General features: G+C 39.6%; 1 protein-coding gene across 2 annotated transcripts in view; it reads left to right on the plus strand.

Annotated features, from left to right (window-relative positions):
• Positions 1–25,135, plus strand: part of slit3 (slit homolog 3 (Drosophila)) — a 256,297-nt gene that overhangs the window by 170,753 nt on the left and 60,409 nt on the right. For both annotated transcript variants that reach the window (XM_069720029.1, XM_069720030.1), the window contains exons 7-12: positions 10,615–10,686; positions 14,642–14,805; positions 15,989–16,133; positions 20,096–20,167; positions 21,086–21,157; positions 23,051–23,122. In XM_069720029.1, coding sequence (XP_069576130.1) covers positions 10,615–10,686; positions 14,642–14,805; positions 15,989–16,133; positions 20,096–20,167; positions 21,086–21,157; positions 23,051–23,122 — 597 coding nt within the window. The remainder of the gene's footprint in view (positions 1–10,614; positions 10,687–14,641; positions 14,806–15,988; positions 16,134–20,095; positions 20,168–21,085; positions 21,158–23,050; positions 23,123–25,135) is intronic.

Consider the following 25,135-nt stretch of genomic DNA (forward strand, 5'->3'; position numbering starts at 1 on the left):
TACCTACAGACAGATACCTCCCCTCCCCTGACTCTCTTGCGGTGAACGAGTGAGTAGAAAGAGTGAAAAGGTTAAATGAACATGTGACCTATTTGAGTGGCACATTTTAAGGGTTCCCCTTGTTGCTTGAGGTCTCTCCTTAATGGAAGGGTAGGGTTGGATTGAGTTAAATAAATGTGTGATTGAAGGAGTGAAGTGTCCGTGGGCCTCCTCTCCTGAAGCTATAATGAGGCCTCGGGGAAGATGCTGAGGGCTCTTCACACAACTCAAAGAGTCTTTTAGGCCTTTCGATGGTTGGCCCCTTTTCAGCGTCTGTGTGGGAAAAGCCCTCAGAGAAATAAATTCCAGTTAGAACTCCTGTCAAAGAAAGACACGCTGCAGCCGAACACACTGCACATTATTTAAATATATAGATAGTAATCATCTGCCTTATTTGCTAATAGATACATGTGCTCTTTGCAGATACATTTACATTACATCAATTTGGCATGTTTTAATATCATAAAACTGTAAAAAGGTTTTTACAGTAGAACTGCTCCGTATTTACATTTGTTGTTCTCCTAAACATCTCTCCCGTTGCATGTAGAGTCTTTAAAGCCATTTAAAATCTGAAACTGTCCTCCAAAAGACAACCAAATCGGTCTCTCGCAGTAGCAGCGAATTATAACCACCAGCATGATAAGCGACCTCTAGTGGTTGTATAAATATGTACAATATGGTGTCCCGGAGAAGTGACACAGTTCAGATGATGTCAATATAATGTGAGTTTGTGCTGTAATTAGGAGGTTTGGGTAGACGGTTGGATATAACAGCAGGCTTGTGTGCACGAGAGCGCTGTTAACTTCCCATTTCCAACCACAAATGAGGACAGTTTTTATAATCCACGTTTACTATTGCCATGACGACGGAAGTTGCATAACCTAAAGGAAGTAGTTGAATGATGATTCCAACCCAAATCATTATCTCTCATAAAAATTGAGTTATGTGGTTTGACTCCTGAAGGAGTGGTATGACATTTTGGGAAATACACTTCTTTGTTTCCTTGGTGGGGGTTAAATGTAACAATCACGCTCAGTACTTGACGGTGAATACGAAGCAGCAGCTAGTTAGCTTACAGTAGCTTAGCACAAAGACCAGGAACAGCTGAACTGTCTCTGACCAAAAATAACAAACTCACCGGACCAGCACCTCTACATCTCACTAATGGCACCGTCGCATCTCATTTGTTTAATCTGTGCAAAAACTGTCTTAAATGAACAAACTGTGTCTTTGTTGGCATTATGGGTCAGATTAGTTCTTGGCCAGGCACAGAAACCTCCTGGAGTTTCAGCTGGTTCTCTGGCAATCTCACTGGGACGCTAATCAGCTGCTGATTGTAGCTTCTTATTTACCACAAAGGCACGGGAGAATATCTGTAGATGCAAAGAAATAACACTTCATGTATCTTAGGCCGTCTTACAGTTAGATTTAGATTTATTGAATGAGTAAAAATTCACTGCACACAAGATACATGTTTGTTTATTATCTTAATTAATATTAAGTATTATGTTCCAGCTACACATTACTGCTCATATAAAAATACATTTGGAATGAATTTTTAACACAAGGAGCTTCCAAGTCATTGGATGAATTTAAACCTGTTAACGGCTTACACGCCTGCAAAATCAATGTTTACACTGACTTCACAGTTGATCTTAATACATGCTTTGAATGAGAATCAGCATTCATCTCTGGTAAGATTTATACCTGCTTTAACCTATCCACCCCTTTGCTCTTCACCCCATTTTATTTTCTGCCAAATAACATGTTGCATTTAATCTGTCAAATCAATATTTTTTTTTTTTTTCAATCTCGGCACTGGAATTTCAATTTGGATCCTGAAAAGATTCAATTTAGAAAGCAGGCATGTTAGCTTGATTGAACTTGATAACATTAATAACCTTTCTTTTGCATTTTATTTTAGGTATTTATATAGAAGAGAATTCCACTCTGTTTTACACACTATGTATTGAATGCAGGATGTTAATTGGGCGTGTTGCATTCTCAATGTGAGCATCAAATATGATCCACATTTCCATTTTTAATAGTAACAGCATGTGCAACCAAATGTAACGCTGTCCTTTTTTTTTTTCTCCATTTGTAATAATAAGTGATTTCCCACAACAACCTCCAGACGTTAACAACCACCAACAAAGGGGCATGAACTAATCATGCTGCTGTTACAATAACAATGACTTGACTGTTTTTGAGTAGTATGAAGGCAGAGGATGAGGTGGATAGTGGATGTCGATGCATTTCACTTGTTGCCTTTGTTAAGCGGTTGATTTTTTTTATACTATTGGACCATCCTTTAACCAATTAGTATTTACCTACATATGCATCAAAACTCTACCACACTGCCAACTACATTTAGGAAAAAATGCTTGACTTCAATGTCATCACGCTTAGCTGAGTGCTCCGTCCTTCAGAGTGTCTGTGCAAACGTCAATGCGATCAGGGATTCCAGACTAAATTCACAGCGGAAAAAAAAACTGAAGCAATAGTCTGGCGACACCAGGCTATACTGAGGCAATGTTTGATGGAAAATGTGGCCAAATTTCTCTAACTTCACTTTGATAGGAGAGAAAATGTTTGTAGCGAACGCTTTGCCCACAGTCCATTTGGGACGAAAAAAAATCTACAACCATCAAAAATGAGTTGCTGCAATTAAAAATAAGAGGTCAATTTACGAAAGATTTCTAAAGCGCCAGAGGCCGGATGACATTAAAGATGACTCACTGGGGCTGACTAAGGCCAGTGAACTGTTGTTGATGACAAGCCAATATTGAATCTGTTAGTTAGCTGGTAAGATTACCCGAAGTTAGTTACAATAGCTTTCCTGGCATTTTGTTTTCAGGATTCTCATCATCTCATTCAATACAGACATACTAAATGTTGGAGAAAAAGTTGCTGTAATTTTGTGCAGAATATTCAAAAGTTCTATTTGTTTAAGTGACTCCTATGCCTCTCTCTTTTATACTCTGACAAAGTAGGGTTGAATTAAAGTGGATCGTACAAGGTCAGCACTGTCAACACAGCTTCTTCTTCTTTTTTTTTTCAATGAATCCAATAAAGACACCTGACACATGTATAAACCCAGGACATAGATGAACAACCCTGTCCCTGCAGAACAGCTCCCAGACTGGGACAATGTGCCTAATAACAAATCTTTGTTTTGTCACATCAACAATTGCTGCATCATGTTTACAAATATTAGACACACTTTGATGAGCTGTAGCAACAATGCAGTTGTAAGTAGGGTAATTAAATATATTTGTTTTACCTTCAGTTTGTGGTTACAACCCACTACAATAGAGTATTGACTAAATATTCCTGAGTCGGCCTAAGCACACCAGCAAGTTTTTTGCCAAAGGGTTTCATCTAAAATTAGACATCAATTATTGAAAAAAGTGAAGTCTAATATTCCAAAATGATTGAAGGAAATTTGGATGAATTATGGTGTTTTTAGGATTGGAGTGATGAATTTTTGCCTCTGGTTGACAAAATTATATATAATATTATATATATATTCTGTCAACTGGTTTGCCATAAATTAGAAATGATGGGAAATTATCTTCAGATTGCTTCTTCCTTCTTTTTTTTTGCTCAATAATAAATGCTCAGCAGTTTTTGGTATTTACAGACGTTTTCAAATTCACTCTGGAGAGGGAAAGAGAAAGATATTTAGATGTGAAAATGAATACTAGCCTGTCTGATACACTGGTGCGCAAATTTATCTGCAGTCTAAGTACATTGAGAAAGTTAACATACAATAAATAATAAACAATAAAATTACCATTTAAGACCGCAAAGGCACATTTTCTAAGTTTTGCATTGTGTATGGTAATTATGGTCATTTGTGCTCTCCTTTCACTCCATTCCTTTTTACAGACCATAACTAATGTTACACGATTTACAAGCTGTGATTACAGGAGAGACTAATCGTATTGAACGTGAAGTCAATATTGGTTGTTATCGTAGTCATAAAGTTACCGTGTTATGTTGTGTTTTAGTGGCTGTAGTAATTCAGACACTCTAGCAGTCTATTGATCTGTGTCTGTTAAGGCTGATTGAGCATAATAGAGACTAATAGAAAATTCACTTTATTACACACATACACAGAGAGAGTGGTGTACAATGGCACTTCAGACTGATGTATACAACTGAACAGAAGTGGAAAAACAGCTGGACAAACCTTTTCCGGTTTACATTTCAGAGTTCCTATGTTCATCATCTTCAAGTCTAGAGAAGTTAACGTTTAGCTTATTTAAAGAGACTGAAACTGCACAAACACACGTTTACTGTTGACCTTATAGGCAGCATCTCAAACCATGCGAGTATTTTGTACCATTTTAATTTCATTAAATGAGAAATAACTCAATTAGCATGACTAGATTAATCTCCAAAGTAGCTGCCTTGTACATTAATACTTACACCACCTGCTGGTATGTGAGACATTTAAGATACTATATGTATAATGAAATGAAAAGTAAGGCATGACAAATGTATGTAATTTGATTTAGGCAAAAATTATTTTAACATTAAATCAAGGTCTGAACAGAATTGTGAAGTGTACCTGCAAAAACTATTTGTCTTACTTCCTTTTTTTTGATCAACTTTAAAAACAAGTTTATTTTTAAGGAATGCAACATTTCTGCAGGGACCATTATTCATTTGGCATGATTTAAACATAGAACATAGAATACCGGAAAAAAAATGTCAGTTATTTAGAATATCCGTAAATTCAATTTAACCTGAAGAGTGTGTTTTTACAACTTGTGTCATGGCACTACACAGTAATTGTATCTAAAACTAAAAATGAACCTTGTTGTCTCAGGCTGTTTTGGAGTATTGGTCTTTTTCATGGCAGGTTTAACACCCAGAATCTTAAGAGTGCAGCAGGAGATGTTTAGGCCTCGACAAAATAGCCAGTTAATCTTGTGTATGTGAGAACGTGTGTGAATGAGAGAGGAAAGATTGACGAGTAAGGCTTTGACCTTAGTGTGTAGGCTGCAGCAAAGACACATATGATAGCATCACTCTTTCTTTGACTCACACAGGCACACACACACACACACACACACACACACACACACACACACACACACACACACACACACACACACACACACACACACACACACACACACACACACACACACACACACACACAAATGCAGGCAAACACCAGCGATAGCATCTCCCTGGTGGGTTGCCTCTAAAGAGTCTCCTCCATCACTGACTGCAGAGGCCCTTTTACTGCAACAGAGAGATCACCGCATCGAAAGCACACACACGTTCAGAAACACGCATGCATGTACATGCTGACTCAAGAATACACGCACAAAATGGGCACCCACACATACAAACCGACACATATACAATACACACACATTCAGGGATCATGGATCTACCCTGCAACACCACTGCAGTGGTCACTGCAGCCTATCTCAAATTAAAAAGCAAAAATAGGGCTGAATAGGCATTTTGTAATAGAAACATTGTGTTTTGCAAACAGTGTTGGATCAGACCTTGAGGTCTCTTTTACTGTGACTGCAAAAATTGAAATGTTTTTTTTTTTTTCTACTCTAAACCGGCTTTTTCTGTGATAATTATTCTGCAGGGCAGCAAGTAAACATGTAGGCAAATGAAATCTGTAATACAATCTATACATACGAAGAGTTTTGTTTTGTAATTGGAGGCAGACATAAATTATAAGAAGAGTAAAACAAAAACACGAGGACTCTGGACTACTCTTGAAAAGAAGTTCTCGTAAGAAAGTTAAGTTAATAACTTTGCCCAGGCAGACAGGAGTGTGCATGACAAATGTATATAGTTTAATTAACCTATGGATCACATAAAGCAGTATCTTTAAGTGTTCTACACAACACTGCTTCTCTCAACTATCAAATCGTTCCTGATAATATCTGTACACCAAACTGAAAGTCCAGCAACAACAAAAAAGAAAAAGCTTTCTTATTCCAAGCATAACGTCACTTTGGAAACAGCTGCAACCCAGGATGCTAATTCACAGCCCATAAAGTATTTTCCTTACCATATAACATCAGTTGTGAAACATCTGTAAGTGTGACCATATTCACACAGCCAGTGTTCCCGTTAGCACTGTGTTTTTGTGGCGTGAGTGCACTTTGGCGTGTTACGGTCTGTTAAGGTTGCAGGATTGTAAAGTTTAGACTGACAGAAGGTGGAGCGCAGACCCAGTGGAAAATCCCCATCTGGACCAATCAGATATGTTGTACTGTAAAACCAAAGACCTGAATCAAATGTTGAAGAATTCACAGGTGTACAGCTTTGTGGTCTTTTTCCTCGTACCTTGCAGTTGGTGCCAAGCTCCTGTCACACTGCAACGTAAATCAATACATTTCTGTTACAAAAGCAGGTTTCATCTCATCTGTATTTGTTTGGAGAGCAAAATATTGGCCCATTTCAGCTGAAATTATGAATTTAGTTCACTTTATGAAATACTTTTTTTTTTTTTTTTTTTTTGTAAACAGTACTTATCTGTAAATTTTTTTTTTTTAAAAAAATCCCATATTGTGATGTTACCTATGGTGATGAGCAGTAATTGCAGCTGTGTTTTTGGACTTCACTTCTCAGAGATCTAAACAGATCAAGAGGCAACCTACAGTGATATCACCCATTGATTTGTGAACTGCCATTTTGAAGCCTTGAGGCTGGCATTTTGGCCGTCATCATCTTGTTTTTTTGGAGCCGGAAGTGATCGTATTTAGACACACACTCAAACATACCTGTCTTTGAGGCCTAATATCTTATTAATTATAGAAGTATCTTCAGAGGGAGGAACGCAACACAGATCAGGAGTGAATGTAGCTAATGGCACCATAATGACCTGGAGAAAAAAACTTATTGAATTTGTATTTCATGACAGAAGTTGATGCATTTTGAATGGGAGACTATTGCAGCAAGAGGTTTTTGTAGCCAGCCCCTAGTGGACCTTAGCGGTATTGCGCGTCATTTTTCATATCTTGAAGTTTGCGTCCATTTTTATGGACAGTCGACGGTTATACCAATCAGTTGGTAGTTAAAGGGTGAGCCTCTTTTGTCAGCTCCATCTATTCTCTCTGGAGGAACAACCACTGCTGATTGATGGAAAACATGTCCCTAACTTTGCCCCGCTTGTAATTCTTTCCAGTAATGTCGCCACAGACACGCAGCTCGTAGTTTGTAATAATACAAATGGAAGGGCTCTCATCAGTGGGTTAGACTCATCAACAAAGTGTTACCTCATTATCCAGTAGATAGTAACTTAACAGACATTTATTTCAATGAAAAAATATTGAGATTACTACTTTAATCAAAGTTCTCACCTACGAAGGTAATTTGAAGTTCCCCAGCTGCATCTTTCATGTTTTAGCAACATTGAGCTTCCATGCAACGATTCTAAAATGCGTAGATTTCTTTTATGATCATTTCAGCTCAAACAATTTTTAAGAGTGCTGCTATGGCCACAGGCGTGTAAATAAAGCTGGGAAAAATGGCCACAAAATAAAACATAGCTGTGGACTTCTAAATGATGTTTTAGTGTTTATCTTGGCTTAACTGAGTCCAGTCACTACTTTATTAAGGCAGAGAGCTGTGGAGGGGGGGGGCCGAGCGGAGTGAGTGGGAGAATAACTGACAGGGAAATTGCAGAGGGAAATTATTGTTATTCCACAATTAAATTATATATACTGGGTGGAATCACCCCTGACAGGGTTGACCATAGCAGCACTCCTGATGCGTGTGTGTGTGTGTGTGTATGTGAGAGCGAGTGTGAAACTTTATCCGTCTACCAAGGCCACTGAGGCTGTCCTGGCAGGGAGGCGAATGTAGAAAGAGAATCGGAAGGAGAGAGAATTAAAGAGAAAGGAAAGTAGTAACATCAACAGAGTGAAGCAAAAACAGTCTATTTTAAGGCTGCGTGGGTGTTAGTAAAAACACAGCTAACCCCCAGTAATGAACCTATTTTGAACAGTTGTGACGACAATACAATACATAAAATAAACCATCTTTGACTTTTGCGGGCAAAATCAGACCGTGGTCACACTGTGTGTTTAGGCACAAACATATTGCAGATGCTGTGAAAAATCCTTTCATCTTAAATTTGGGCCATTGCTCAGAGAGAAATCTGACCTTGTCCTTGTCTGAGTCTGAAAGCGTTAAAAACACACTGTCAAACGTGAAAAACGAACGGCTTTCAGATATAAAATATGACTGCACAGTCTTCATTCTTCCTGAAACAATGACTCTTTGAATACACAAGGTTTCGGGTGATATGTAAAGTAAACCAGCACTATTTTCTCTCCAGTGAAATTAATGATCCTTGAAACTTGGGCAAAAACAACGTTAAGGGTAACACTGGCTTGTGTTGGTGTTGGCTTCGACAAGCCACCAGAAAAATTATGTTGTAGTATAAATTCAAGCAATCCCTAGATTTCTAATGTAACATGGATCCCTCATTTACTCATATTTCAGTGTTTACTTTTTCCTGTAAAAATTTGACTGCAAGCCATTTGAACCGTATCACAGAGTAATAAGAGGTCATCATTTTTTCTGTGATGTTGTATTTTTCCCAAAATCAATTCCTGTTCTGCTTATTTAGATTATTTAAAATGAATTATAGAAACATCTGTTTGAATAGACTTTCTGCTCAAACTGCTTTTACATCGTATTTTACATTAATTTGCTTCATGGCTATCTCTCTAACAAAAGCATTTTCTGATCTGTTGATGTTTCTAGAAGATCTTGCTTGCTGTGAACTACGGTGGTCAGTGTTCTCTTGTATCTGTAAATGTAAAATGATTTTATGTTTGGGTGAAAACCAGCAGAAAATGAGATTTCTTTTTAAATTTTTAATGAACAAGGAAAGTGTTTTTTTGTGTCTTTGTCCACTCTTGTTTTCCTGTATTGTAATTTTGAAGTGTGTGTGTGTGTGTGTGTGTGTGTGTGTGTGTGTGTGTGTGTGTGTGTGTGTGTGTGTGTGTGTGTGTGTGTGTGTGTGTGTGTGTGTGTGTGTGTGTGTGCGTGTGCGTATTTTCGTCACGAGGGACCTATTTGCGTTCTGATACTGTATATTTCCTCCATCCTGTGCATTTTTCTTGTATGAGTCCATCAATGAAAACTGATCCCTGTGTGGATTGCTTTGATGGAAAAGACGCCTTTTCCCTGCTCTCATTTCTGTCTCCATTTCTATTCACGAAAACCACAGAGAATCAATGGGCGTTGTATTTCTTCCAAACACTGACTGGGAGTGTGTGTGTGTGTGTGTGTGTGTGTGTGTGTGTGTGTGTGTGTGTGTGTGTGTGTGTGTGTGTGTGTGTGTGTGTGTGTGTGTGTGTGTGTGTGTGTGTGTGTGTGTGTGTGTGTGTGTGTGGTTGGTTGTAATGACAGTCAACCTTGTTTTTCATTCCACTTTAGATCGATACTACATATGAGACAGTGTAGTTTATGAGGTAGCTAATAGTCAGAGACAACAGTGACCTGCTTATGAGTAAGAAGAAGAAGCGCAGATCAAAGGGGTGTGTGCTCATATGGGTGTGTATCAATAAATAATGAGCTAAAATGCCATGACTTTGCACAATAGCGACATCGTGGACAGACGGTCAGAATTCACAAATGCAGTCTATTTTAGTTTTGATGATGTTTTAAATTGAACCAGCAACGTTTGTTTATTCTCAATTCAAGTAGTTACTTTTGTTTCGAAAACTAACTCGCCTTTGTCGGCTTTAAAATGTATATAACATTAAAAATGTGGAAAAGGAGAATCCTAAAATAAGGCAACAGAAGAGTAATATTTTCAGGACAATAAATTATTTTCTGAATAAATTGAGGAAAGATTAGTTCCTGTGGTCATTAAATGTTGGGCTAGTACACCACAGATTTGACTAAGCAAATCTAAAAACTCCTAAAAATAAATTGCTATACTAAAACAACCACAGAAGTCAAGTCTAAAGCTAATACACACAACAAAAATCATATGGAGAAAAAATGGTGAACAAAATATATTTTATGCCATGTTTGTGCTTTTTTCCAGAACTACTGTTGGCTTTTGTTGTTTTATGTCATTTTAACTGTTGTTTTGTAAGTAAAGTTCTACAAATTGTTGAGAAAAATATCAGTAAACCCAAAATGTTTAACTTGTATCCCTTCAAAACAGAGCAGTGCCTTCTATCCCTCAGGTTTAATATGGTTTGTCACAACAATTTCTATCTCATAGACTGTTTCACTTGAATCATTTTAGACACTTAAAGGGATAGCAAATAGTATAATGATATAAAAGTCTGCAAAAGTGAACTTAATTTTGTGAAGCAGAATTGTTTTTTTACTCTTTACTATTCCATTGACTCTCTTGGGATCCCTCAGATTTAGTTAAAAAAAATATTTTTGGGAGCTCTAGACTCTTTATTGCCTATTTATTCATGTTAGACGAGAAAGTCTCTGCGTTCTGTAAAAAGTAAGAGAAAAAAGCAAGTTTTAACCCTCCGACTAATAAGTGGCACCAAGATTGTGGTTTTCTAACAATCTGTTTTACCTCTTCTCTGTTTCTCTGTCCAGCACTCTCAACAACAACAACATCACCCTCATCCCTCTGTCCAGCTTCAACCACATGCCCAAGCTGCGCACACTGTGAGTATAACACACAATGACACACACACACACACACACACACACACGCACGCACGCACGCACACAGAAAACTAGAAACATCTACTACAGATCCTGACACACACAGACTCTGCGGCTGCACTTTGACACATGCACAGAGAAGTATTAGTGCTTGCTACAAACATGCACTGCACACACATAGCTGATGTTCACTCTCTTACACACATCACATACACAAATACACACACACACAAACACACACACACACACACACACACACACACACACACACACACACACACACACACACACACACACACACACACACACACACACACACACACACACACAACATGGCAACAGGGGCTGTGTGTGATCATCTAATGCCATAATAAGAGACCAACTCTTCTATTGTTTCATGACTGTGAATAATCATGTGGCCATTACACACAGATGGATACAGTGACAAAGACATTGTGGCCATGCACCACATGAACACACACACACAAACATGCACACTTAAGTAATGGTAACCTCACTGATACCACAAGAAAGGCTTGTTTAGGCTCTACAGTTCAATCTGCTTTGATTCATTAGAAGAAGCTTTCTTTACTGATGTCAGCACACACACACACACACACACACACACACACACACACACACACACACACACACACACACACACACACACACACACACACACACACACACACACACACACACACACACACATCCAGTGGTGCTCCAGCACGAACCCCAGACCAAATCATCTTCTCTGATTGATTTGAAGGGGGCTTTGATTTGCGTGTGTGTGTTCGGTGTTTTATTTTTTTCTGTATTCAGTTGTATGAAGGAGATCTTACAGTTGCCAAGGCGATGGCACGACATCTCAAGGGATTCTCCACCCATAATCCCATCGAACTGTCTGAGAGGCAGACGATTGGTTACATTCCTGCTGGCCACACTGGGGTTGAATTCCGCCAAACTAGCGTGCACAGAAAGGGATTTCCTCCCCGACTCATCATTTTTAAGAGGCTATCTTGTGGTCGCACAGTCCTACTTAACATTCAGAAATGGGGGGATTTCTTAATACACAACACAGCTACATACAAACAGGATAACATTCGCAGAAGTCCATTTATCTTTTACGACCATTTTCAACTTTTGACCGACTACGTCCATCAACAGCCAATCACATGGCAGGGTTTCTGTTTTCCCTGCATACTGCTGCAACTCTAGTGGCAATACAGCTTGAAATCAGCCTTTTAAAATTGGATTTCAGGCGGCAGCACCACCACACAGTTGCCTGCAGATTGAGTACAGAGTTACCAATATCCAATATCTTTTAATCAGAGGCCCTCGTCTGCTGCTGTTTTCTGTCAACACTGAGTGACTGTCTCCTCTGATTTCCTCGTGCTCCCTCCCCTTTTTTTCTCTCCTCCTCAGTGTTTCTGCATCCCAATTGCCATTTGTCCAATCATTCTCCTATCTTCTGCAGCATGTCTCCTATCATCTCCAGTAAAGTGTCTTCTTTTGCTGTCCCTCATCACTTTCATTTTCCTCTCAAATGTCTCACTTTGTTCCTCCACTTGTGTTCTCCCTCCTCTCCCTATCGTCACCTGTCTTCTTATGTTTCCTCCTTTTGCATCCCTCTTCATCTTCCCTTCCTTTCCAGCTTTCATTTTTATCCTCATCTGCTCTTTGCCATCACCTTTAAATCCAGTGTTCCTCCTCCTTCCCTCCTCCCCCTCTATCTCTTCATCCTCAGCCCTCTCTTCCTTTTTGTTCTCTCTATTAGATTGTGTGTCTGTTCCTTTTTTTTTTTAGACCCTCAGCTCACTGTATTGAATTTGCTCATTTTACAAAAACGACTCATTCAATCAAATGTTTAGAGATGTCCCTGATATGATTCGCAAAAAGCTTCTAGAAATGTATGTGTGTATGTTGAAACTTTCTTTCTCTTTTACTTCAGTATCCATATGTTGCATTAGCAGTAATGATATATCATCATGCTGCCTCTTATTCAGAAATTTGAACCAATGAACTGATCAGAACTCCCACTGCTCCTCTGGTGTGTGTGTGTCTGTGTGTGTATGCAATTCACTGTACTAAAGACGTGCCCAGTAACCCTCTGGGGAAAATACTAAGAATAAGCACACACAGCGATAGACACACACATGCATACTGTAGCAAACTCACGCACACTCACCGAACCACCATGCACATCGCCTTTAGTCACCCGCAACCAATAAGCTCAATAGACACAATCACACTGACTTACAACTACACACTAGTAAAGTCTGCACACACACACACACACACACACACACACACACACACACACACACACACACACACACACACACACACACACACACACACACACACACACACACACACACACACACACACACAAACACAGCACTTTCTCCATACCCCCTGCCTCTTCCCATTCTCCCCTGTGTTTTAATCCTACTTGTCAGTAATTAAGGCTGAGCCGGGGGTGGGCCAGGACGTGGCTATCTCCAGGCGGGGGTTTGACTATAAACTGGATTTATAATGGGAGAGCGGTATTAAAACCCACTGCCCCCGCTGCTAGCATCAATGAGACCATCTCTGTTCCATAACAGGATTTGTCCTCTGCTTTATTACAAAAGGAGGCCTGTCTTCTGAAAGGGTAGATATCCCGGCTGGCATATAATACGCTGACAAGACATTCTGCTGTTCATCCGCCCTTCTCCTCCCCCTCATCTCTCTCTCTCTCTCTCTCTCTCTCTCTCTCTCTCTCTCTCTCTCTTTCTCTCTTTCTTAAGGTGTCAAACACAGCCAGTGCAGCCTGTAGAGAGTCTGAATCAACACCTGATGCGTTTTATATTGAGTAGTTTCTTCTCATTAATGCTACAAGTGAAATTCAAGAAACCTGTTTGTGTGAAACGTGACCTAAAATAACAAATATAGAATATAAAGTGGCGATTGCAATTCTCATCAGCATCCTTGGTTGATTATCTTTATAGTTTGATTTAGCAAAGTTTAGCATACGGGAAAATGCATGGTTTCCCACCTCCCCTTGAGTCGGCTCAGGTCAGCAGAAGTAGTATTTATGAAACTTGTGTGTTCTATGAATCACCCCGAGCAACAAGCACATTGGCTTCGGAGCAATAAGTTGCCATTGTTTTTTCAAAACATAAATTGTCAGTGATGTGAGTGGAGTGGAATGACAGTGGAGAAGAGAAACAGAGATGGAACTGATGCTTTAAGATATATCAATTAAGGGGGAATATCCCTTGTCATCACATATCCTAGCCTCTATAAAAGCAAGATAAATGGACCAAAAATACTCAAAAGAAATAAAGTATTTTTCTCAATTCAATTATTAACTGTCATCTTTCTCCTGTTACTCATTCTGTGATTCAGTTTCTCTTTTTATTTTCATTTTCCGTCTCTTGCTTTGTGTGTCTGCGTCCGCTCTCTCCAGATTGTCTCAGTGGTTCCCTTTCCGTTGTCAGTCTGTGTTTCTCATTAAATTAAATGCTCTCATTCTTCCAGTCTTTTCTTTGTGTCTCTTTTCTGTCTCACTGTCTCTGTGTCTGTCCTTTTTTTTTTTTTGGAATGGACTGTGATTTAGCCATGTGTGTCCCGTCTGTAAAGAGAGTCATATTGTCACAGACCTTGGGTGAAATGAGGGATGATAATATTACTGTGTGTTTGTGTGTAGGTACCTGTTTGTGTATGTGTCTCACGTAAGCAATAGACTCATGATCCTATCCAAGGATATAAGCTGTGAAAAATGTAACCCCTTGTTTTTGAATGTAGACTCAAATACATTTGCTCTTTCTGAGCTGATGTGGTCGTTTTTTATTTTTTTTTATTTAAGAATTTCTCTCAAAAGTCCTTTAGATAAGATGGTCAAGTGTTAATTTGAACTGGACCATCTAAAGACTGAAAAATATTGATCTCGTCTTCCATCTCTTCACAGCCGTCTGCACTCCAACAACCTCCACTGTGACTGTCACCTTTCCTGGCTCTCTGATTGGCTCAGAGCCAGGCGGGGCTTGGCTCCCTTCACTCAGTGCATGGCCCCCGCCCACATGAGGGGCCTCAACGTCCCAGATGTGCAGAAGAAGGACTTTATCTGCAATGGTGAGTTGACATTAACACATATACACAAGAGACTTGACTGAAATGTCACTGACCTTCAGTGATGGAGATTCACAGTCGTGATCTGTCTTGATGGTGGTCATTTAAAAAGCCAGCAGTTAGTTAGTTTCTCGCAACACTTCTTTCATTGGCTTTAAAATCTAAAAATATTTTTTTGAGAATTATGCCAGTTTCAGCTTCATCATAGTGATGCAGGACCCATAGTATTTTTTACAGAGAAAGTAATCCAGTAAAATAATGTCTTCATTTCACAAAGTTGACCTTCAACTGTTCAGCAACACTCATATTATATAATGCAGAGTCGAGTCAAGTAGAAGTTCGCTGTTAAATGTAGAGCTGTTGACACTTGACCGTTTGACATCGAAGAACAGCACCAGAGAATGTAATAAACCTAGACTATTATTACAGGCAGTATTGTTTTCGTCTCCAGACAGCTCAGCATTGAGTTTAACCTGCTGAAAGAATTACACCGTGTGGACCGTGTAATCAGCTAATAAGAGCAGTAGTGTTATCAACTGCAGATAGCATAGGCAATGTTTATAGGCCTCTGATTCAGCTGTCTGTGCTAACAGACTGTCAGGCTGCTCTCTCTTTATTAGTCTTAAGTCTGTTTTTTTCTGCCTCCAATGCTGCTTAGCCGACCACCTCTTTCCAACTTTCCCGTTTTCACCATTTACACATTTTTACTCGTACCTTCTTTTGTCTCTTTACTCTTTCTTCCTCCTGTTCTCTCACTCTTCTCCTCCTCATATCTTGCAACATTTTGTGTGCATACTTTGGCCGGATAACATTTAGCATCAATATGCAGTTTCTTCATGTTTCATATTCAAAGATAGCAATGTATCCTTCAAAGACTTTTAGTGCAAATGCTTCAGAAACAACACAACGACCTCATAGGATGCAAAAACTTCAGCCTAATCCCATTGGAAGAAACTCCGAAAAAACGTACAAAAGCATAGCGAAGAAATAAAAATTCAGCTAAGATAGGATTGCAGAATTTGTATAAGTGTAAATGTAGCTGCAGGCAGGGAGCAATCGCCTGCCCTCCTCCTTGCTTTTGGCAGTAGACCAACAAAAGTGATCTTATATTCAAACACAGAAGACAATTTCTGGCTGAATTTTTTTCAGAATCTGCAGTCTTGTATCTGTGTACTGCTGTCTACAGGTCCATCACAGACCGAGTCGAGGACTTGTGTCCCTCAGGTAGCCGTGTGTCCACCCAGCTGCAGCTGTAACAACAACATCGTGGACTGTCGGCGTAAAGGCCTCACTGAAATCCCAGCAAACCTCCCCGAAGGCATTGTGGAGATGTAAGACGTCTTTACTTTACTTGAAATGCTACAAATTGTAATGTGCATGTGTCTTTTGTTGCATTGACTTATCTTAATAATGCAAAGCACGTTTCTAGATATCGTTTGTGTTTCCTTTGAATGTGTCTATATCTCAATGTGTCACACTTGTATTTTTGCACACAGCATTTGCATAATGTGTGTTTAAAACTGCATTGAACTGCATGTTCAAATCATCCACATTCTCAGCCTATTATTGATTTCCCCCCCCAAAAAAATCACGAGGTGATTTGTCTTTTTATGCTTTGGCTGGAGTCATTATATTTTGTATAGACGTCCGTTCCGGTCTCGTGGACGTGTTATCTCCGGAATGCCTTGTAGGAACTTCTTCAAATTTGGCATAAATTTCCACTTATTTTTTATATTTAATATTTTTTACTACAATTATTTTTATTGGCATTTTTATGGCTTTGCCCTGTATATACTGCTGTAACATAAATAAAATAAAATAAAAAAAATCCCTTTGAGGGATTATTAAAGTATCTATCTATCTATTTATCTATCTATCTTAGTCCCAAGGATTAATTAATACATTTTGGTGGTCAAAGGTCAAGTTTACTGTGAGCTCATCATACCTGTTCTGTTGGAGGCTCCCATTCCTGTGAGCACGATATTTCAGGAACACCTTGAAGGAAGTTCTTCAAATTTGGCGCAAATTTTCACTTGGGCTGAAGGATAAACTGATTACATTTTGGTGGTCAAAGGTCAAGGTCACTGTTTCCCAATATTGTTAACTTGATATTTCAGGAACATGAGGTGGTAATTCCAGTTTGTTTATATGTTTACATATCGTTATATGCAAAGATATGTGTATAAAGTTATAGATTTGCTAGTGAAAGACACTTTTTAAGGTATGAGATTGAAAGAACAGCGATACCCACTTTATGAGCTTGAGGTTAAATCAAAAGTAAACTTACTTAATTGAAACACACATGGGCATTCATTCACATACAGTCATCACGCCCAGTCTCACTGTGATCTTTAGATACCTAGATACACCATGATGAATGAGACCTTACATCCAAGCCAAAATGCAGCACATTGTGAGCTTAGTTGTGGTATTTAGTTTTAAATTGCAGCCAAGCTTTGTGCTTTCCCTTATCTTTCTCTCAATCTCTGCCTTCCTTTTACACACAAATTTAAACACACACACAACACACACACGCCCCACAGAGGGATGTGTTTGATATCTGTATTGATCACTGTACCCTGTTTGTTTGTACAGAGGACAGCTGGTTGATTGCTCTGTGACTAAAGGAGCAATTCCCCCCCCCCCCCCGCAACTCCACACCAATACCGCCATACCTCCACAGCATAAGTAATAGATTCAAACACCCGTACACACCAGTGCACACCAATATATGCAGACACATTCGTTTTGTTTGCACAAACATAGTCTGTACTTGGGCACAAATGCTCACTTACACATACACACACATATTTGTTATACTTGAGCCACAGATACCAAAATATTTTATACAATCTCCAGGACAAACACACAGAGACACAGGCACAGATACACACACTGAATTAGCATTGGATCCATTATAATAAATGTTGCTGCTGCAGCCAGAAACAATAGAATATAATAGGATGATGTATTGTCAGTCCTTTCGTGGAGACAAAGTCATCCTTCTGGATGTTGGTGGCAGGGATCGCTGCCAAATGTGTGTATCCATGTGTGTGTGCCCATGCTGACATTATGCAGGTGTACATTTTCCAGCATGTTAATTTGACTCTTCAATTCAAATCTAAAGCAATTTAATGTTTTCATGATTGTCTCTAGGTGTTCACTTCATTAAAACACCAACACAAATGTGTGTGTATGTATGCATGCACACTCAGCCTATTGTGAACAACCTCATCTGCCAAACTCATCTCCTGTTCCGGTTGTCATTTAATCGCCTCCTCACCCTATAGATTTTTTATGTCGCATTTTAAAAGGTCTTCCCTTTGATACATCCTTTGATATTGAGCCTCTAAGTGTCTTTGTCTCAACCTTGTTTTACTACGCCCTGATATAATTTGTAACTTGTTGTGTGTGCAGATTGTCTTTGTCAATATCCGTACATCCTTGATTTATTTTGACCCCAGAGCTGAATTGAGGTGTTGCTGGCTGCCAGGGGTGTGAGGTGCTGAAATGTAGAGGGCAACACAAGCCAAGAAACAGACACCTGTAGCGTAAGGGATGGGTAGCATTCAAAGCCAGGATTACGTTTCAGAAAACCACTGTTAACGGAAAGCAATCAAAAATTTGATTCAACAAAACCAGATAGATAGATAGACAGACAGACAGACAGACAGACAGACAGACAGACAGATAGACAGACAGATAGATAGATAGATAGATAGATAGATAGATAGATAGATAGATAGATAGATAGATAGATAGATAGATAGATAGATAGATAGATAGATAGATAGATAGATAGATAGATAGATAGATAGATAGATAGATAGATAGATAGATAGATAGATAGATAGATAGATAGATAGATAGATAGATAGATAGATAGATAGATAGATCGTACTAAAAGGAAAACAGGGATGGAGAGTGGAAGTAAAGAGCAGAACTTGGCGGCGGCTGAAGAGTGGAGAAGATGAGGGGTGGATTAGTTTCCATTTATCATCCTGACAGTTGACCCTGTGGCTGGCCTTGGGACCTTACCGCATCCTCCTCTTCTCCTCTGATTTTTTCCTCTCTTCTCCCCTGTTGTTCACGCCTTTCCATTCCTCTGATTTCTCCTCTGTTGTCCTGATTTCCCACTCCCTTTTCATGGTTTGTCTTATCACCTTTTGTCCTCTCTCCTTCTTCCCTTTTTCCCCCTCAATTTTCTATCTTTCCTCCTGTGACTTTTTATTATCCTGTCCTTTACCTTCCTTAAATTCCTCTTGGCCTTTGTCTTCGATCCTTCCTTACCTCACCTCCATCCTTCCTTCCTTCCTTTTCATCCTAACAGCACGGGGAGATGAAGAATGCATGAATGTGTTTCCACGACTATCAGGAGAGCAGAAACTAAACTACAGTAAATTTACCCAAATGTGGGCTCAGTGCCAAATTCTGATGGCTCCCCACATGATAATAGAGTAATACTAGCAGTATGGTGTAATGAGTCTGCAGTCTTCCGGAAAAAGAGAAGTAATAAATTCCCTTTAGCCCTTAGCCTGAAAAAGTTGGAAAACCTAGAAGGAATTCATAAATACAGTCAAGTTGTATCTAAAGAGGAGAGTGTTGGAGCTCCATCCATCAAAGAAATGTGCAGAAGATCCAAATAAAGAATATTCAAAATTATTAATTAGAAAATGATAACTGTCCATGTACTGCTGCCAAATACTGCTTCTACTTACCTTGGTCAGTTTGATACTGTTGAACTGTAGCCAGTCATACTTTGCCATTAAGCATTTGTACATCTCTCCACCTCCTGAAAACTTTGTCCTGAGTATCTCTGAAGGGACAGGGTTTGTGGTCAGCAGTCCAGGTTTCGGTTGCCAGACCTTTTGATTCTTCTAGAGTCTGATCAGAATGGTCCCATGTAAGCTCATTAAAGCCGTGCTGCAATACCCAAGTCGACATATCTGTACCGAGTGACCTTGGCCAGCCTCTGCAGCAAAGCTCTGACCGACCTGCACAAATATTGTGTAGATGCTGATTGGAACAGCCACCTTTTGAACTTCTTGTGTGCTTGTGCTTGGCTGAGGTTGTGGGGTAAACAGGACTTCACGATAACCTTAAAAGGAGAGCAAATTAACTTACTATGTGTATGATGTACTGTTGCTGAAGGTGTTTTCAAAATTTCACATTTAAATTTTCATTTTATGTTGATGTTAATTTTTTTTTTGTGCCAGTTTTATTAAAAGTTGTTAGACATCAACTTACTGCCCTCTTCATCTTTCCTTTTGTATTTGTCTCTTTCTCTCTGCAGTCGATTGGAGCAGAATCTGATTAAAAGTGTCCCTGCAGGAGCCTTTACCGCCTACAAGAAGCTCAAGAGGATGTGAGTCTTTCTGAGTATAACTGCAGACTGCTAAACTCATGCAAATAAACACTAGCATTCACACATTACTATGATTCAACAGATTGATATTTACATTAATATGTTTCAGGGCACTCCAGGGTTCAGTATTACATTAGTACATTCTTTTTTTAAAATTTTGTACAGCACTGAGAAGATCAAGAAATAGTATTGTAGTGTACATGTTTAAACGATTGCCATGAGAGTGCTGTTACTATTAGTTAACTGTTGAAACAATTAAATCTACACGACCCATTCGTCAGGGCTCACCCGGTTTTCTTGTATCTAGTTTAACAGAACTTGATGCACCTCAGCGAAGAAAAAATATTTTAGTCTCAAACTTAAATTACAAACACATGAGTAATGTTTCTGAAAAGGAAGAATCTAATTGGAAGTCCACACCAGTATTGACACACACACACACACACACACACACACACACACACACACACACACACACACACACACACACACACACACACACACACACACACACACACACACACACACACACACACACACACACACACACACACACACACAGATGGAGTTTTAACCTCACCTCAACAGCAGTGTTTAATAATATATCATACAATGGTGGAAGTGAATGACATGAACTGCACTTTACATGCCACTTCTTCCAGTTTCTCTCTCTCGTTCTCTCGCTCTTGTCCCTTCAGTCTTTTCCTTACTCTGTCCATCACTCTCTCTCCCTCATTTACTCACTCATTCAGCCCCTCTTACACTTTTTTTTTTTTTCCCCTCTTGTCCCCTTGCCTTGACCTCTGCTGATGTATTCTTGCACGATCATTTGTCAGACAGTTCTAGGACATTCACACAGAGTGAAGCCCATTACTGTGTATTACAGTAATCTCTCTCTTTCTCACTCTCTCTCCCCAGTGACTTGAGTAAGAACCAGATTTCTGACATCGCTGCCGATGCTTTCAGCGGTCTTCGCTCACTCACCTCACTGTAAGTATGACACATGTGCGTGCAAACACACACAATCATATACACGCACACACATACCCAGACAGGGAGGTAATTGCATTTCCAGACATTAAGCAAATACAAATGTTGTCGCAGTCAATGTTGACAACTGGAACACAATGCAGCGGAGTGTGCGGATGGGCTTTATGTGTGTCTTTGCCTAGGTTTATGTGTGTGTAATTGTACGTGTCTGTAATCACTAAGTGTGTGTTTGTGTGTGCGTCTCTGAGGGTGAATGTGATAAGAACATGAAGGACAGTTTAATTTGAATCAATCTGAAGCATGAAAATGAGACAGACAGACAGACAAGAAGGGGCAGACAAGGTGAACTCTTCTGGGTGTTAAGACTGAACACGCACATGTACACACACACACACACACACACACACACACACACACACACACACACACACACACACACACACAAATACATGCACACACAGCCGATTCAGCTGTATGGGAATGTCACTGAGAAGCACGACTTCTGCACTACAGGTCTGCTGAGCCGTGATGTTGCAAAATATAAAATTGCTCAAGTGAATTAAATGATTGCGACTGCAATTGGAAGACATAAAACATCATTTCAGTTTTTGACAATCAAATGAGATAAATGGTCCAAAACAGTGTGCTTAGCGAGAAAAGCCTCCATGTGGAAATGACTGCGCAGTGCATGTTTATTACAGTCAGACAGAAAAAAAAAGTTAAAAATTGCCTTCTTCTGGAAACAGACAGCTTTTGTGGCTTTGATTGCCACACTCCTTTAGTTCTCCTCACTAAAATCGTTTTCCAGCTGGGTAGACGTGATGACTTTTTCATTCTGAGCAGCTATATTGAGGGTCTTCCTCCCCTTTTGGAGAGCTGAACAGTTGTAATGGATTTAATGGAAGATGGGTTGGGTGAAGAAACACAGTAACTCGGAGGGTGCGGACCCCCGCCAAGGCCAACAGTTGACTCCACTATAAAATGTGAATCTGCAGCTGCAACCACAATACAAAGCACATATTTCCAAAACTATTAAAATGACATCAAAATGTTTGTACCCAGTACCGGTTCCAGTTCTCCTCTACAAAACACTGGTCCCCAAATGCTCCATAACAATTGCTTGCTGTATTGAGTGATTCGTAAATGTGTATCCCAGAAGATTACTGATATCCAGGAAGGTGCATTGTGATACAGAGTCATTGCATCTTTAGAACGGTCTATGTTGTATCCCTGTTGAACTTTACTACCATCTGCTGGATCTTAAGATGTTTGACATTGATTAGGCCAAATGTCAGTGATAAATGATAAGTGGATCCACCCTGTGATCTCAGATCGACTCCAAAATATGATGGGTTCTTCCTTAGCCAATGCTACACCCTTCCACCAAATTCCATGAAAATTGGGCACATAGTTTTTCTGTAATTCTGCTGACAAAGACACAGACAAACAATCAAACAAGCACTAAAAACATAACCACCTTGCCAGAAGTAGTAACAAAGGGCACCTAAGTTTACAGTATAAACTAAGGAGGTTTTGGTTTTAGTTTTGGTTTTCAATGCTCCACATTGAACTGTATTGTTCAGCGGTGTTATGTGCAGGGTATTAATATGGAAGAAAAGAATTGTATAACTATAATGATTCAGGGTGTCAGTTGTCATAGAAGCCGGCTGTAAAGGGACACAGGTTAAATCCAAACAGCGTCATCAAACCTGCCCAAATATTCTAAAAGAAATAACAATATCAACAGCATAAGCAGGAATATTGTCCAGAAAACAAATAAAAGTATTTTACTAAGCCACACACCAGACTTCAGACAACCAGAGTCTTAATGTGTAAGGAAGGCCGTGTAAATACTGTCGTCTAACAACATGTTGTTTTGAATGTCTTGTGCAGAGTTCTGTACGGCAATAAGATCACTGAACTACCCAAAGGATTGTTTGATGGACTGGTTTCCCTGCAGCTACTGTGAGTACTGTCTCTCTGGTCTGGTATTACATGTGCACCTGAATGTATATGTGTGTTCCCCCCAGAAAACAATAAAATACATTATTCAGTAAACAAAAAATAGCACTCAATAAAATGAAAGGCTACACAGGAGATGTTTTCTAACAGGTAGGTAACAAAGTGCAGCCCGCATTTCCTTTATGGCTTCATTTGCAGAGCTGATTTCTTACTGCTTCATCCTATTGGCTCACAGGTTTTGTGATAACCTGAAAGTTCTTCAAAATTACTGAAATTACTGTGAACAAAACATATGTAAAAGTGCTATAATTTACTCGTGATGGTAAACATGAATTGGTATCATTTTGAAACTCTTATTGAATCTTAGTGGAGGCAAAATAATGGGAAGACATGGCTTTATATTACATTTTGCACTCGATTTTCCCCAGTTATCGTGATTTGGTGATTTGGCACCAGCAACCCAAATCCACTTCCAGACCATTATCACAGCTAAGTCCAATGTTATGGGTCCTGATTGCCTCAACATCTCGCTGTAATTTCACGAGGAAGAACGTATCAGGCATTTCACCCACAATCACAGGACCAAATAGTAGCAACACGTTTAAAATCCCCTCTTCATGCATTAACCCTCCATCTGTCCTTCATCTCGTACATGTTCTTCTGCAAAAAAAGTCTCCTAAAAATGCTCAACATGAAACAAATTGGTGCATTGTAATAAAAACTGTAATCTCCCATAGTTCTTCTAATCTTTGGTGTATTCTGGGAGGAATTATCTGAATAATTCCTCGTGGGCACAGATTCAAACTGCAGCAGCGGTTCAGCCTGCAGTAAAAAATTTCTGAAACAGCTACATAAGAAGTGTATGTGGCATATGGTCCTCGCAAATGCCGCAGTCCACTGCAGAAACAGCTAATGTTCTAGGCCTTTCCGTCGTAAAGTGAAGCGAAGCAAAGAGAATGAGAATGAGTGAATCTAACCCACAAACACCTTTTACGGGCCTAGGTGGATCATTTGGATGCATGGTGCATAGTCAGAGACAGAGGAGGGGTGGAGGGATGTGTGGATGGATGGATAAATGAATGGATGGACGGACGGATCAAGAGTGAATGATGGAAAACAACATAGACGTAAGGGGAGAAGACAGATATGGAGAAACATATAAATGTTGAAATGATTAGAAAAGAGAGCAAAGAGAACCAGAGAGAGAAGGCAAAATTTGGGTTTCAAGTCAACGTATGTATGTCATGGTATCATTAACATTTAGCAGCCCCAATTGAAAAAGCATTTTCCCTCAGACATCGTGATACCGAAGGCATAAAATGTTAAACACCAAACCACTAAATGCTTTATATTTGTTTTGCATGCGTGCTCCCTTGATAGCATAATTCACTGCATTTGTGACTGGTTCATTCAATGAATAAATAAAGTACTGAATGACTAGCTCATTTTCATGCCTTGCCACATCATTGATGCGTACCGTAAAGACAGCGCCTGGGGGTGTTGGCGCTCACTCGGCAGGCATAAGAAAGGAACAACCTCCCATCTTTAAAACGTCTGGCAAGAATGTCAAGATTATCAAATATAGGGTAATAATTATGAATTATATTCAGCTTTCACCACTGAATCAAGCAGTATGTCAACCATCCACAGCGAAGATGTGTTTATTGCTTTGTATAGCTACTGGTCTGCTGTTTATATTATCTGTGCTGCATTGTTTGACTGGTGCAGTTTCAAGTAATTAGTTCCCCCTGTGAGCTGCCTAATGAGGCGTGGATATGTCGCAGAGCAGCATGTGTATGCGCGTGTGTGTCACCTGTGAGCGCACGCGTATAAGTGGCCTGTGCCAGTACAGTCGCTCGTTAGAACGACTCGAGACAATTAAGCTGAGCCGCTGTACCAAGCGCCATGTTAGTCACCTGTCAGGCAAAGAAAGGAGAGACGGGGAAGAATGAGACAGCTTGGTGTGAGTGAGAGACATCGAAAACAAAGAACGTAACGAAAGACAAGAAAAGAGAG

Source organism: Brachyistius frenatus, unplaced genomic scaffold, assembly GCF_029030835.1.
Source record: "Brachyistius frenatus isolate BFR_SWC_R1_liver_20210118 unplaced genomic scaffold, ASM2903083v1 Contig_230, whole genome shotgun sequence".
NCBI classification, from domain to species: Eukaryota; Metazoa; Chordata; class Actinopteri; family Embiotocidae; genus Brachyistius; species Brachyistius frenatus.